The 15,482-nt window shown below is 51.9% G+C and overlaps 2 protein-coding genes across 4 annotated transcripts; one reads left to right on the top strand and one right to left on the bottom strand.

Annotated features, from left to right (window-relative positions):
• Positions 1 to 3,953: 3,953 nt before the first annotated feature.
• On the bottom strand, positions 3,954 to 13,049 carry GUCD1 (guanylyl cyclase domain containing 1; the record flags this gene model as incomplete). Of its 3 annotated transcripts, XR_014027944.1 has the most annotated exons (7): positions 3,954 to 5,705; positions 5,745 to 6,472; positions 6,662 to 6,903; positions 9,402 to 9,485; positions 11,920 to 12,011; positions 12,355 to 12,520; positions 12,817 to 13,049. XR_014027944.1 is itself a non-coding variant. In XM_081339337.1 (6 exons), 6 exons carry the CDS (start codon positions 13,047 to 13,049, stop codon positions 6,381 to 6,383), a joined length of 909 nt encoding a protein of 302 aa, XP_081195463.1. In that variant the 3' UTR covers positions 3,954 to 6,380. The 3 variants fall into 3 exon arrangements, 2 of the variants coding, with proteins under 2 accessions (XP_081195463.1, XP_081195462.1); XM_081339337.1 differs by having other exon boundaries at positions 3,954 to 6,472; XM_081339336.1 differs by lacking the exon at positions 9,402 to 9,485 and having other exon boundaries at positions 3,954 to 6,472.
• A 61-nt stretch (positions 13,050 to 13,110) lies between these two features.
• SNRPD3 (small nuclear ribonucleoprotein D3 polypeptide) lies at positions 13,111 to 14,419 on the top strand. The gene is made up of 3 exons (XM_081339338.1): positions 13,111 to 13,319; positions 13,407 to 13,599; positions 14,265 to 14,419. Exons 1-3 carry the CDS (start codon positions 13,194 to 13,196, stop codon positions 14,324 to 14,326), a joined length of 381 nt encoding a protein of 126 aa, XP_081195464.1. The 5' UTR covers positions 13,111 to 13,193; the 3' UTR covers positions 14,327 to 14,419.
• Positions 14,420 to 15,482: the final 1,063 nt, after the last annotated feature.

Genomic DNA, 15,482 nt, shown 5'->3' with positions numbered 1-15,482 from the left:
GATGCTCCTCTAGTCACCAAATCATTGATTAGCCCACCAGCATTCCTTTGCAGACCACAAAGATTTTTAATTTTTCAGTGTTGGCCTTTCCCTTCTACAAGTTGCACAGACCTCTTCTAGATTTTCCTCTTGCCTTTCCGAGTTAACTCCTTGGTCTGTCATTGAGCAAGAATTGACTTTGTAGGGAAGCATATTATCATTTGATGTATGTTTAACATATGTTCTACCTTTATTTACCAATTATATAATATTTGTATGCAATCCACATGGCGAGGTTTGGGGCAACTTACAATATTTTTAAAATCATAAGATTAAAACATAAAAGCAGGGCTTTTTTTCTCATAGAACGCTCAGAATGGCGTTCTGGCACCCTTTTTTTCACAAAAAAAGCTTTTGCACAAGCTATGCTACTCCCTCTATTGGCTTTCTAAAGCCTATTGGCTTTCTAAAGCCAATAGGAATTGCTGCTGAGCATGCCAAAAGACCTGACCGGCAAACGTTGCACTGGCAAGTTGTCTTCAGTGAAGGCAAGTTGGCAGGAACTTTGTATCCCTCCCTGCTGCCCAACTACACCATCTCACCTAGGTAAGAGTGGACAAGGAGTGGGAGGTGGGTTCTGCAGAGTCCATGTGCACTCCTTCCTTGTGCTCACCCATGTCAGCCAGGCTGGTGGCCTACCTGGTACTGGGCCTGTGCCACCATCGCCTCGCTCTGCGTGCCTAAGTGGCCGCCCTGCATCGCCTGGCCTGCCCCACCTCTGCCGCCCGCCCTGTGCAGCCCTGCGATATAGAGTGGGCCCCGCTGCTCCCACAGCACTAGCTGTGCTGGCTCTGGCCCCGGGGGGCAGCCCGCCACCAACACCCCTCGCACCCGTGACTGCAGCAGCGCCGCCCCCACCTCCTGCGCCCGCCAAGATGAGAGTTCCGGCACTTTTTTTTTTTTAGAAGAAAAACACTGCCTAAAAGCTTTGTACCTGCAGGAGAGAAATTAATAAATGGAGAACAAGAAAACAAAGGTTATACTCATTTTGGTTTATCTGGGTACCGATTGTGGAAGCATTTAAGTATTCTAGGGGCCTTAATGTGCTTCTTGTTTACCCATTTGTCCTGGGCTGAAGGGAAACCTTTCCGTGCTACTACGTATTAAGTGGTTCCTCTCTGTGTGCCTGAGTCAAGGATTTCTTTAATTTCAAAATGGTGTTCCCCTTCTACCATCAATGGTTCAGGTACAGGTGGGGGCATTGGCCTTAAGTGGGAAAACCGTTACATTTTTTAACAGACTACAGTGGAATACGGGGTGGATCTTTCTCAGTGACTTAGGCAACTCCAACTCTACTATAACTGATGAACTCCAATGTTAACTTTATTAGGCATAAAACAATCCAGCAAGTTTGAAGAAAAGCTAACTCTGAAACTATGGCGGGAAAGAGATAATTAAAAGAGTAAAACTTTCCGATCCCTGACAGTTCAGGTCATTGTCCAATATACCTTCCCGTAATTATTATGAGAAGAAACTTTAGCTGCCAAAACAACTCCTCACCTCTCAGGTTGATAAGGAACACCTGTGGATTCAAAGCTTTCCCCTCTTCCCCTCCTGCACTGTTGGCAAGCTGGAAGCAGGCAGCGGTCCCAGAGACAGGAGGCTTCGCTGCTTGACACAAATTCTTCAGTCCCGAAGTAACATTCCCCTCAGAATAGCAGCATTATGACCGGGACCTGATGTGACTTCTCTGCCCAGAGGGAGAAGGGTCTTCTCCAAATAGTTCCATCTTTACAGGAATGGCCTCTGCTTTCCGAACTGTTTCTTCCTGACTGATCTGCTCCCCTATATTAAAAGCTGCCCTGATACCTTCTCAGCTGCAAAAGTTGTGTTGTAAATGGGGCATGGAGACAAGCATCAACCTAGAGTCTCCCCATTGAATGGAAATATTTGGTCCTATCCTATCCTAAAAACAATTATAAAGTGCCTTTGATGAAGGTGAGATATACTCAAGAGAAGTTCTTAGTTCAGAAAGGCAAATTATCAGATGATAAAGAACTGGTGGACGATGCCCACGAGGAAGAGAGCAGGGCAAACCAGGGTCTTCTCCTTTACTAGAGAGGTGGAGGGAGAGCCAAGTGGTGATGAACACCTGGATGGAATCCAGAAGACCACTTCAGCGCAGTATCTTAATAGTGTTGCAGAAGTAGACTGGAAGTTCAACAGTCAAACTTCAGAGAGACAAGGGCAGGTTTCATTGAGGGAATGAGCACGAAACACACAGAACACGATGGGGATTATTAATGAAATATGCGATATTGTGCCCTATTCAGGTGACCCTGAGGGCACAAATGAACCTCCAGTTGGCCTCAGAGAGTGCTAATGACCAGCTGACTGCAAAGAATATAAATCCTTCCATCCTCCACCATCTGGTCAGAACTGAGTAAACTTTTTGGATGAGAGGCAAAATGTCTTGAAGGAAAGAAAAAGGCCAATTGCTTTTGGGAAAAACACCTTTGGGGCATTAATGAAATGTATTAGCCTCCCAAGGCCCTGCAACACCAGGTGGTTTGCAAACTGCTTAAAACATTTAAGAACAAAAAGGAGGCTAAGGGAACCAGCCCCTCCCCCTCCTCCAGCCCAAAGGAGGCTTCAGGCCAAAGGCCTCGCTTGGTCCAAGGAGGAAAGAAAAATAATGGCTGAAAGGGAGGCAGAAGAATTTTAGGCACAAGCCATAGAAAAGTAGCTTCCTACTTGGAAGTTGCTTGTTCCATTTTATTTTGTATTAATGCCAAACTGCACCTCCAGTATTGTGTTCAGTTCTTTGTGCAGTATTTAAGAAGTCAGAAAAACCTGAGCCAAAGGACAGCCAAGACTGTTGGGGGTGGGGGGGGTGGGAAGAGATGCTACTGCGCAGACCGCTGGCTGCATTGAGCTTAGACTAGTGACCGGTGGCACTGCTCAACTCCCCGAGGGAATTGCACAGGTCAAGATGGGGCTCTCGCTCCCGAAGGCAGACACAGAATCACAGGACCACCCCAACCGCGAGAAGGATGGTGGACTGCATTCAAGGAAGGGCAGGATTGGGGGAAGGGGGGTGCTAAGTTTGTAAAGCCGCCCTGAGTCTTCGGAGAAGGGCGGGATATAAATGGAATTAAAATAAAAATAAATTTGTCTTTCTGCATGGAGAAGCAGGTTGCCCCCCTCCCCCCAAGGTCTCACTGGCCTCCTTAGAGTCCAGCCTTCTCTAAGGGTTCCTACCTGTTGTTCCCTCTCTCCCACCTCAAGAACCAGTTCCTTCAGAGGCTGGCAGCTCTCCTCCAGGGACCCCTCCTCATCTGCCTTGAGAGGAGTGATAAGGCCCTCCTGCACTCCCAAGGTGGATTGACAACCAGGCACGAGGGTGCCTATTGGGCAGGCTTTGTCCTGTGGCTTTGGGAGTCTCTCTTTCATTTTCCAATTTCACTCTTGAGCACCCTTCCACACTGGGACTCCCTCTAAAGTAGACACTTGGGGGGGGTGTTTGTGCTCCATCACAGCCTATGAGCTCCCAAAGCCACTTTCCACGCAAGGAGCGGCGCTGCTGAAGGACCAAGCACTCCCTTGCAGCGCTTTGCAGTGGCCAGCAATTTGTACTGTTTTGAGGAATGAAACCATCTCTCGCAGGGGTGTCAAACTGCTGGCCCATGGTCCGGTTGCATCATGTGGAGGCCGCGCCAACCCCAGCTCTGGCAATGCAAAAAAAAAGTTGCAATATGTCACGAAACATCACGTGATGTGGCGAGTTTGACACCCGTGCACCTAAAGGAATCAAACTGCATCTTCCTTGAAAGACGGATTTTCTTTCCATCCTCTGGGAACCAGCAAAGCATCAACCTAGAAAGAGTAGCAGAAATATCTGGGGGGAAAAAATCAGTGAATTTTTCCTGATTTAGCCACCTCACCCATTCCATTTAAAAAAAAGTCTAAGTGTGTTCAAGAAAGCAGGCTTTATTGAGTGATTTACAAATACTTTTGTATATAAAACTTATTTTACAGATTTTCTTCCCTTTTACTCTCATGTGATCACGACGTTTGCATAAACATTTCCTTGTCCAAAGCACCCAAACGAAGAGAAACTTGCAGGGCCCAGGCTTCATTCTGACTGCCCCAATGCCTTGGCCTCCCTCCCAAGAGTGGCGGCCCCCAGCCCCTTCCCTTGCACCAGCCGCTCCGCCAGAAACAGCTTTGCCCTCTTGGCCAGGAAGGCAAAACCCAGAGCTCTCCTTGCCCCTTTGCAGGTTCTGCACCAAGACTGGGAAGCCCCCCCCCCCACCATTGGCCTCTAAGGCGGCAGGCGCATCACCCGTATCTGTGGAATGCCAGGACAGATGGCCAACCTCAGCTGCGTGAATGTTTCCTTTGTGAGGATAGCACCTTGTAACCAAGCAACCTTTCCGACAGATGGAGACACATCCTCAGCCTTGTTAATGAGTTTGCTTATGAAAACAGCTGCTGTTTCTGCTGGGCTTTGTTCAGAGGGAGCCCCTGAAAAGCAGCACCCCTAAACTGGAGACTAGAAGCAGCACATTCTTTACTATTTACGAACAAACCCAGTACTAAGAGCGGGGCAAGACAGAAAGAGCCCCAAGCAAAGGTTCTGAAAGCTGGGCTCCTCCCTTGGCAAGAACTGCAGAAAATCCAAAGGGACACAGACGGTCTAGGTGGGAGCAACAAGGGTCCCATTTGATAAAATGTCACCCTTGCCCACTTCCATCCGCTCCTCATCCGACTCGCTTTCTTTGGGCTAGAATTAGGAAGCGGTATCTTCACTTGGATAACTTCAAAGATACTGCCCAGAATTCTCTGCCGTTAATAGGCACTTACGAGAGTTTGACCACAGTGCAGACGTACAGCACAAAGCTATTTCAAGCCACCAGAGAAGGGCCTTCCCCGCCCCACCTCAACTGAGAGCAGACAAATATGGTCTGATGAGGTAGAAACCTGGGCCTCCCCGAGGGGCACAGCTCTCCTCCCCACCCAGCAGGCAGCACCAAGGAGCTGGGCCTCTCTGCCGGACACAAGGCCCTGCCCTTCTCCTGAAGGGCTTCAGCCCTTCTCAGGGCCCGAACGGATCGTATTTGGACTTGCTGTGGCCACTTTAAAACTGGCAAAGCGAGGCCGAGGTCCAGAGTGGCCGTTACCCAGGTGGCTAGTTTGGAGCAAAGGGTGGGAGGCAGGTCCACAGCTTCGCTTAGGTGGCAGGAGTTAAGGACGGCTAGAAGGGCAGCCCCTTAAGAGTGATTGTGTCCAGACAGCAGGCTTATCCTGGCTTAGCTGGGAGGAAAAACTGACTGGATCTAGCCAAGCCGACTTCCGGGCAAACGTGAGTCTTGGCCGAGCTCAACGAGGAGAATGCTGATGAACTGCGGCTGCTGAACTAGCACAAGGACGCAGCTGCTCTTTTTAAAAGACGAAATTAAGCACAATCAGAACTGGCAGCCTTTCACAAATTATCTAACCAGAGAGTATTAATTAAATGGCCATTATTCAAAATGATAGATTGACAAAGTGCTGATTCACACAATTGAAAACCTGTAGACATAAAGGATTTTAGTCCTCTGAAAAAAAAACATTTTCCTTCTGCCAACACTGCAAAACTCTGTCTCACCTAAAAAGTCCCTGTAAGCGGGAATGAGGCTTCAGAAGGAGCCACTGATTGCGATTACTGGGGGTGTTTGTGTCTCCTTCTGGGAAGTCCCCCTTTCCCAGAAGGAGACACAAACACCCCCAGTAATCGCAATCAGTGGCTCTAAAGAAGACACCAATTCCTTTCTTTCCTTTCTGCCTTCTCCCTCTATTACTTTTTATTTGCTTGATTTTTATCAGAAGACTCGAAAACTGTGAATGATACTTAGGATAGGAGCTGCTCCTACGGAATTCAGGGGGCTGGATTGCCTTTGAGAGTTTTATTCCTGTGAAAGGACATTCCGCATCTCAAGACTTCAAATGTGCAAAGATCTACAGATTTGCTTTTTCCTAGGGCAGCAGCCTGGCCGGAGCAGAAAGAGAGGTGGACTTGGAAAGGCTCGGAGGGATGCAGACTTCAGATTGGGCGACCACACCGGATCCTCTTGCAGCATCAGAAGAGAGCCCAGTTTAGTTTTCTTTAGGGAGGGGGGAATCGGCCACATTTTGGTCTGGGGCCAGAGTTGGCACACATACCCCCGTGGCAAAATCACCTGGGGTCCCCAGACAGACCCCAACTGGAAACCACATTCTGTAATTTATTATGACTGCAACGGACCTTCTGCTGTAAGGTGGCATAAATACACTCTCCTCCTTTGCTTGCAGCCCGGTGCAGTCCAGGAGTCCTGAGATGGCTGCCAAGATGGCAGTGAGCTGGGAGCTCAGCCGGAGGGTCAGCTGTTTCGGTAAATGAACAGGATGTCCTCGTCTGTGCCGTAACTGGTCCTGGCTTCTTCAAAGTTATGGATGCTGGTGCTGCATGTTCCTGTGGAGTGGGACCAGAGTCAGACACGGGCAGCGGCAAGAGAGCACCCAGCCTACGCGCAGCCCCCTTGCGGAGGGATCGCCTGACCCCCACCACACTGCATGAGAAACGAGGCGCCCAGAGACCCACAGGGCTCCCGCGGGGTGGGGGTGGGGAGGCCGACACCTGGGCGAGAGCGCAGTTACTCACGGTCCGCGTAGGCAGGGTTGTTGTAATAAATGCACCCCAAAGCTCTGTTGTAGCCACACAAGACAATGAAGTGGCCCTGGTAGTCGGGGCTGCGGCAGAAGCACTTCTGGCCGATGGGCAGGAAGCAGCAGTACTTCACCGGGCTGGAGCAGAGGTCGCACAGCAGCAAGACGGCGTTGACCAGCACGATGGCGATGTGGCCCTGCGAGAGGTGCTCCTGGATGTCCCGGATGGTCACCGTGCTGCCGGAGAAGGGAAGGAGGAAACCTGGGTTCAAGAGGATCTCCCACGCCAGGAGCCCCGAGGAAGAGAAGAGCCCTTTGGGGCAAAGGGGGACCCGGGGGAACTGGAGTACTCCGGGCCAAAACGTCTTACTTCAGGAATAGTTATTTATCATCTGCCCATCTCCCTCCTAGAGGGACTCTGGACAGCGTAAAAATAAAGTATGTACAGGATACAGTATCTCCTCTTGTGTAAAAGTGGCTCTCCCATCAGAAGCAGCAATTAGTATAACCCTTCTGACCTCAAAGGAATGTTTTGGCTTTATTTAATAAGGCAGAAGAAGAGCAAACTAAAGGAAGAAAATTACAATGAAACGTTTCTTGTATCCACAGACAGATGTAACATTTTCTACTTTTTCTCCTGAAAGCTAAAAGCAAGGAAGGAGAAGCACTTCCTGACCCCCAAAGTTAAGGGCTCCTCCTCAGGGGTCTTCCATCACTGTTTCTCACAGGGAGCCCCACTGGGGAGGCTACTTACGGGTTCCCACTGAGGCCCAGCCACGACTTGACAAGGGCCAGGGAAAGACGCCCGGCAGCCTCTCCCCAAGCCCCCTCACAGAAGCAGGCAGAGCCTCCAGACAAAGGGAGACCCAGGCCCGAGTCCCCCCCACTCCTCTTGGGCTACAATTTCTGCACAATCCCCTCGGCAGGCTCTTGGGGGACGTAAGGAGGGAGCCGTTGGGAGGCCAGCCTGAGCCTTTGGAGAAAAGGCAGGAGGACACCAGCCAGGGCAACCAAAAGAGCCTGGATTCTCCTGGCCCTCCAGCTGACACCTTTGCAGTCAAAGCCACAGGGGGGGGGAGGGAGGGGCTTAGCAGGCAGCTCCTCTCTCATCTGCCACACAGGAGCAGCTTTTCCACAGTTTTTCTCACTCTCAGGGGCCTGAAAAGGATCTGGAAGCAGCCTCTGAACTGGATCCGGCCCACCCCCTCCCCTCGACTTCAAGGCAGCCGGCCGGGCGCTGAGGGTGAAAGGAGCCCCCCCCCCGGGCCAAAGGGGCAGAGGCAGCTGCAGGGAAAACGCTCCACCTTCTGCTCCGATGTCGGCTGCCACCCAGTGTGGACGGTTGTGTGGCAGAATCCAGCAACCTCCCAGCACGAGAGCCTGATGGGAGTGAGGCGTGCGCACGCAAAGGGACTCCGAGTGCTGGAGAAACTTGGCTGCACGGGGGAAGTGAAACGCATTTGGAATCCCAGGAGGGGCGGCAGATCCCTCCACATCGCTGCCACAAGGCAAATCCGGTCACCTTTATTTATACCTGCAGTGGAGAGCAGAGCACTAAACTGGGCTCTGAGTTGATTGAGTTAAAGCTCTCCTCCAGGCTGGAAACTGAGGGAATCCCACAGGTCTGAGTGGGGAAAATCAACTACTTAAGAAAAACAACTTTGGCTAACCGAGAGTGAACTGTCCTTTCTGTGTTCGCCCCCTCCCCAAAGCAGCTTCTCAGCTAGACCTCCTGCCGTCCAGCACTGAAATCACCCGCTAGCCCCAGAAGGGTCAACTCATGGGCAGAGATTTAGGTAAAGAAAATGAGTGAAATCTGGTTTGTTTGTTTGTGATTCTATCCCACAAACCAGAACTTGATACAGATCGGGTGCTATACACAGTGCTGCCCCCTTCTACAAAAACACCAATTATCAATTTTATCTATATGCTGCTAAAATAAAAGTACCAAATCGGCCTCCAAGAGAGAATCTGCACAGTCTTCTTGTGGGTGCACTGCGACAGCGGCTGAAAACAAAGGCCCTTGTGGATCCGGCACTGGAGGGGGCCCAGCCAGTAAGTGGGACCAGGGCAAACGAGAACCACTCCCCCCACCTGCCCAAGGAGAGGATCCCGTGGGCCCCGATTCCTTTTGGCCTACTTTAGCAGCAGCCTTAACAGGGCCTCCACCATTCCCCCGCTCGGCCCATTTTCCGTCTTGGCATTTCGCCTCAGAGCACGTGCCGCCTTCCTCGAGAGAAAGGACGCCCAACGCCATTCTCTGGCCCAAAGACCACGCCGAGGTTAGAGCTGCCTGCCGGGGGCTTCAAAGGGTTGAGGCCGCATAAAAAGAAGTAAAAGGGAGAAACTAAAATCTAATTAAATAGTCCCAATTCATTAGTATAAATTATACAGCTGACGGATTTTCATACACACACATGAACTTAAAATGAGCGCCTTCTCTTATTCCTCACCTCCCAAAACACAACTCCAAGCAAAACAGAAACCAACCTCTTCTCACTGCCACCATGCCCACCGACAGAGGTCTTGTTGGCATCAGAAAGGGGACCTCCCGGTAGGACCTCCCCCCTGGCTGGAGCTGTGCCCCAGCTCTCTTGGGATCTTCCAGGCACAGGGATCAAGAGCACCATTCCCCTCCCCCCAAATGGGTGGGGGGGTTCCCAGCCCAGATAGGGAAGGGTGAAGCCTCCAGGGACTCCCTACCAGAGCCGGGATCTTTGGCTGAAAGGAATTACCTTTTGTATGCAAATCTAAGGATTTGCCTCTGGATCTTTTTCTTCATATCTTCCCTGCTTCTATGGCCCAAGATTTCCTTTGCCCTGGAAGTGAATTTAGCATTCTCATCCTCAATTTTCCTACATCTCTCTTGCAAAGCATTTTCTGAAGAGTTTCAAATGTGCATATCTCTCACCGCACATCCTCGGCTCCACAATATTATTTCATAGATGTCGGCAGTTTGAACGGTTATTTACACACACTCCTTTTTGCAAGCAACTATTTACATTTTTTTAAACAGCAGGATAAAAGCACATAATAATTTAATGTAACTAACACTGATGATGTTACCTAGTTAGGATAACGAAATGTCTGCAAAGAAACAAGCAAGCTCAGAGAGCACCAAGGACCCCTCATTTCAACCCTGAGATACAAATATTTCCCATCAGTAATGTAACTAGGTCTACCACCGGCACGGTGGCCAGAGCACGTCCTCCATTCCCAGGTTCCATTAAGCACAAGGAGGATTTTTCATTTGCACAGGAAGCAGCTTCTAGCCCTGATCTACTCGGCTAGGACCCTGCCCCACTTCCAGGGCGCACAGCCTGCTCCTCTCTCCTCTGTGTGAGACCGCAAGGCAGAAGAACAGGTTGCTTACCTGTAACTGTGGTTCTTTGAGTGGCCATCTGCCATCCCCTTGCCAAGAAAGTTCTGCGAGTAAAAGACCACCGTGTTAGTTCACAAGCCGGAGATAAAGGTAGGGAACTTCCTCGGACAGATGCAGCTGTTCCACAATGGCCCCCTGCCCAAAGGCCGAGTTAGGCCCCGACAGCTTTCCAATGTCAACACAGGCGGGAAGCCGCTCCAGGGGAATCCGCAGACGACCACTTAAAGAACCAGCAGGATCTTCCCTACGTGAAACTTGTGCATCCCATCCTGGGCATGCCTGCGGCTGGTATCCTCAAAGGCAGCATAGCCCACTTTCTTTGCACCTTTTCATCCGACTTTAGTAAGGCTCACTCAGAGTTCCCATATTTTGGGTAGAACCCCAACAGCAAGCGGGGCCAATCCTGCCTCTGAGGATACCCCCTTGCAAAAGGAGTCAACCCCAACCGAGTCCAGCCTGTTGCTCCCTCCTGCTTCTGGTCAGAGAAACCGACCGGCTGCTACCGTCAAAATGAGCCAATCTCAAGACATCTTGCAGGAGCCCAAGGGACGTTTTATTTCAAAGCCACAACTGCTCCAGAACTTCTGCCAAATGTAAGATTTGGGGGAAAAACAAAACCTGGAACATTTTGGCAGTTTCCACATTTAGAACAAAGTCAGCCTGGTCTAGTGGTGAAGGCTAGAAAGCAGGCGGTCAGGAGTGCAAGTCCTGCATCAGCCATGAAAGCCGGCTGGGTGACTTTGAGTCGGTCCCTCTCTTTTGGCCCAACCCACCTCACAGGGTTGTCGTGGGGAAAATAAGAGGAGAAAGTGGCAGGAATGGTACAGAGTCTCCTGCTTGAGCAGGGGTGGGTGGGAGTGGGTGGGTTGGACTAGATGACCTACAAGTTCCCTTCCAACTCTGTTACTCTGTATTCTGTAGGTATTAAGCATACTTGCCACCTTATTTGTAAAAGTAATGAAGCAGGATTAAATAAACATAAAAGCAGAAGCCAGAGGAATTTTATGAGAAAAAAGTAGAACAGGGCAGGTGTGGTTCAGTCCCCTGAGTAGTTCCTAGGGTGGAATATCCACCTGTCTCTCTGCCCTCCAATCCCCCCCAGCACTTTCCCCCCTCCTCTAGGCCAACGCCAAGGTCTCAACAGCTCATCCGTGGCCTGCATGATCCTTCCCTGAGTCACTGCCACTGACAAGTCTTCCTCCTGCTCTTACCCGCTCAACTCCTCTCAAAAGCCTCCTTTCAGTCTGGGCATGCACCCAAACATCTGCAATTCACATCTCTATTTGAGCTGAAGTTACTTGAAACCGGCTATTAAGTGGGCTCTCCATCCTTCCCTTCCTGTCCTCAAGGAGAAGGAACAAATTGGTCCATCAGCGTCACCCCTTCTCCAACTTTTCCCTTCAAACTAACAGCCACACTATGCCTTGGGAGGTCCCTTAGGATTGCCCATGGAATATTATTACCCATTGCAGGGGAACCACAACCCGTGAGAAATGAGGATGTGGGAAAAACTGCAAGCAGTAGGGAGAGCACTTCAGCTGAAGCTGATCATCTTTCGCTAACTGGCACACCTGGTCCATGCACAAGCAGATTCGGAACGCCATCCTTTATTATCTCTAGCACTTTTAACGAGAGGAAAAAAGCTAGAAAAAAGTGGCCTCAGTCACACCGGACCCTTTTGCTCAGCGTATCCCACTCATCCTAGGTAGATTTATTTCCCAGCACCAAAGGACTGTTAGTTCTCACGGCTACACAGGAAGGTGGTGCAGTCTTGTTTAGGTACTCTGGCTTATAACAGACCCTGCACAACTGGATATACAGTTGGATCACCTGCTAGAAGAAGAAAGGCAAAGCATCAGCCCGGAGCTCACCGTTTATCCACCAGCACCTTGCAGGCTTTTGCTTGGGCAAATAGTTGGTTTACCCGGTTCTCCTCTGTGTCAAAGTGTTTTCTATAAAAAGACTAAAGAAGACAAGGAGCAAACGTTAGATGACAAACCCTTCTCCCGGTGGAAAGCCTAAGAAGCGACTGCTAGGAAGCCCCCCTCCGCTTCCCCCAAGAGAACACAGGTGGGGCAGCCCTCTTGAACCAAGCCTGCCAATGAAGATCATCTTGGAAGGCTTCAAAAGAGGCTTTGAGGCATCCTGTGAGCAAAGGGCAAGCCTCTCATTGAGGCAGCCCAGGGATTTCTAGTAGACGGCGCCAAATGTTATCGGGCAGCGTGAATACCGCTACGCCTCTTCGAGCGTGCAAGAACCTAGAAGCCCTTCGTGTCTGGAGCAGCAGCAGCAGCCGGGCCAGCTACCTGGTTCTTGTAGCCCTTGTCCACGCCCAGCGTCTGGGTGCAGAACAGGTGCTTCACCCCAAAGTGACGCATCAGGTAGGCCAAGTCAATCGTCCAGATGCTTTTGGTCAACTGGAGGTCCCGGACGGCTCTCTGGAAGTCTTCGTCGTTCAGCAGGTTCAGGTACCTGAGGCCAGGTCAGATGGGGAGGGCAGAAAAAGGCGACCGTTTCCTTCTGGAGACCAGCGAGGCTTCCCACGGCAAGGCTCAGGCAGAGGTCGGAAAGGCCAAGGCGCGGGCAGAGCGGGGTCCACACCCGATACGGCCCCTCGGCCTTCCTCGCCGCCCCCGCCTGGCCTCCCGGCCGGCCTCGCTCGGCGCCGCTCCTCCCCATCGGCGAGGCTTCGTCTCTCGGCTCCTCGGAGGGCAGGGCGGCCGGGAAGAGCCGCTCCCGCCCTGCCCCAGACGGAGCCGGCCACTCACCGCAGCGCCATCCTGGAGCAGGCCAGCCCGCAGTCCCAGTGGGAGAGCTGCTGCAGCGCCGGCACCTTCAGCTGCACCGCCTCCCCGCCGCCCTCCGCCGCCGCCGCCGCCTCGGCAGGGCCGGGCGAGGCCAGCGGGGCCCGGAGCTCCGCCGCTCCTCTCCCGGCCGCCCCCGGCCCGGACCACCCACCCGCGGGCGGCGCCGCGGCGGCCTCCTCGGCCGGGCTCTTCATGGCGCTGGGGGGGCGGGGGGCGGGGCGTCGCCGCTCCTCCTCCTCCTCCTCCTCCGCGGAGAGGGGCGCGCCATAGAGGCGGCGGGGCAGAGCGGCGCGCGCGGGGCAGGCCGGGATCGCCCTCCTCCTCCGCGGGCCGCCGCCATGTCCATCGGGGTGCCGATCAAGGTGCTGCACGAGGCCGAGGGCCACATCGTCACCTGCGAGACCAACACGGGCGAGGTCTACCGCGGGAAGCTCATCGAGGCCGAGGACAACATGAACTGCCAGGCAGGGCGCGGGCGGGCGGGGGGCGCCGGGGGGGTGTGTGGGGGGTCTCGGGGCTCACCGCCTCCTCCTCCTCCTCCCGCCCGGCAGATGTCCAACATCACGGTGACCTACCGCGACGGGCGGGTGGCGCAGCTGGAGCAGGTCTACATCCGCGGCAGCAAGATCCGCTTCCTGATCCTGCCCGACATGCTGAAGAACGCGCCGATGCTGAAGAGCATGAAGAACAAGAACCAGGGCTCCGGCGCCGGGCGCGGCAAGGCCGCCATCCTCAAGGCGCAGGGTGAGCGGCGCCCCCCGGCCGGGCGGGGAGGCGGGGCGGGGGCGGGTGGCCCGGCTGGCGAAGGGGCCAGGGAGGCCGGGGTCGCTCCGACGAGCCTCTTTCGGGGAATGCGGGGGGGGTTCCGTGGACGCCCCCCCACCCTCCGTTTTGCACCAAGGACCCCCAACATCTGAAAGGCCCCTTCGACACCACCGGGCGCCCGTCGATAAATGGCACCAGATCCGGTCTCGGACGATTCAGCCTCGCCCCGATCGTGACCCTCCTCCGAGGGGGCCGGGACCCCTGGCCCGCCCGGGGGGGGGGAAGTTTTGAGAACTGCCCTGCCCAGAGGACACCGGCGGGAGAGGGGAGGGAGGGAGGGCTCCCGCCTCCTCTGCGCCAGCTTTTGCATCCTCCTTCCCCGCCAGGAAAGGCTGCAAATGCAGCTCCAGAAGTGGAGAGAGTAGGACGGACAGAGATTTGTGTTGCCTATTGTGGAGTTCACAACTTGAGAAGGGCTTTTGTTTTATTGGCTTTAAAATGTCAGAGCAACTACTTCCACCTGCTGCTTTCTCGCTTCTTTTTAGTCTTCTCAGCAACATCTGTGGATTCCAAATCCAGCACGACTGGGTGTCTTCCTGTTTGTCCTTTGCTGCTGATTTTTGTGTTCTGTTTCTTTTCTCCAGTGGCTGCAAGAGGAAGGGGACGTGGAATGGGGCGTGGCAACATTTTCCAGAAGCGGCGATAACTTGGGATCAAACCCTGCTTTGCTGAAGAGAAAAGTGTGCTAAATTTGCGTGTACTTTAATAAATATGTTTCTTACAAAATAGGAAGAAAGCATCTGCTGTGTGTCGTTGACTTAACTGAGATATACAGTTGCAAGAAAAAGTATGTGAACCCTTTGGGATTATGTGGTTTTTTGCATGAATTGGCCATAAAATGTGCTCTAAACGTCATGTAAGTCACAACAATAGAAAAACAGTCTGCTTAAAATAATACTACACAAACATTAGCTATTGTCATGTTTTAATTGAACATAAGATGGAAACATTCACAGTGCAGGGTGGAAAAAGTATGTGAACCTTTGGACTTAATAACTGGTTGACCCTCCTTTGGCAGCAATAACCTCAACCAAACGTTTCCTGTAGTTGCAGATCAGACCTGCACAACAATCGAGTAATTTTGGACCACTCCTCTGCACAGAACTGTTTCAGTGTAGCAATATTCTTGGGATGTGGTGTGAATCGCTCTCTTAAGGTCATGCCACAGCATTTCAATCGGGTTGAGGTCAGGACTCTGACTGGGCCACTCCAGAAGGCGTATTCTGTTCTGTTGAAGCCATTGTTTTGTTGAATTACTTGTATGCTTTGGGTCATTGTCCTGTTGCATCACCCATCCTCTGCGGAGCTTCAGTTGGTGGACAGATGGTCGTACGTTTTCCTGCAAAATGTCCTGATAAACTCTGGAATTCATTTTCCCAACAATGACAACAATCCGTCCAGGCCCTGAGGCAGCAAAGCAGCCCCAAACCATGATGCTCCCTCCGCCATGTTTTACAGTGGGGATGAGGTTTTGATGTTGGTGTGCTGTGCCTTTTTTTCTCCACACATAGTGTTGTGTGTTTTTCCCAAACAACTCAATTTTGGTTTCATTTGTCCACAGTATATTTTGCCAGTAGTGCTGTGGAACATCCAGGTGCTCTTTTGCAAACTTCAAACGTGGACAGATGGGTAATGCATAAAATAAAAACACAGGCCCATAAAATCTAAATCATGGCAAGGTATAAGAGCTCTTATTAGTGCTTAAATGTTTTTAAGTTTTGATTTTTTCCCTATCTTTGCAAAATGCAGAATAAAACTTTAAAATGTTTATCTAGCAAGTATCTTTATACTTGTGTTCACTC

This window comes from Vipera berus, assembly GCF_964194415.1.
Source record: "Vipera berus genome assembly, chromosome: 14".
Lineage (NCBI taxonomy): Eukaryota > Metazoa > Chordata > Lepidosauria > Squamata > Viperidae > Vipera > Vipera berus.
This window is presented reverse-complemented; position numbering and strand designations above follow the sequence as displayed.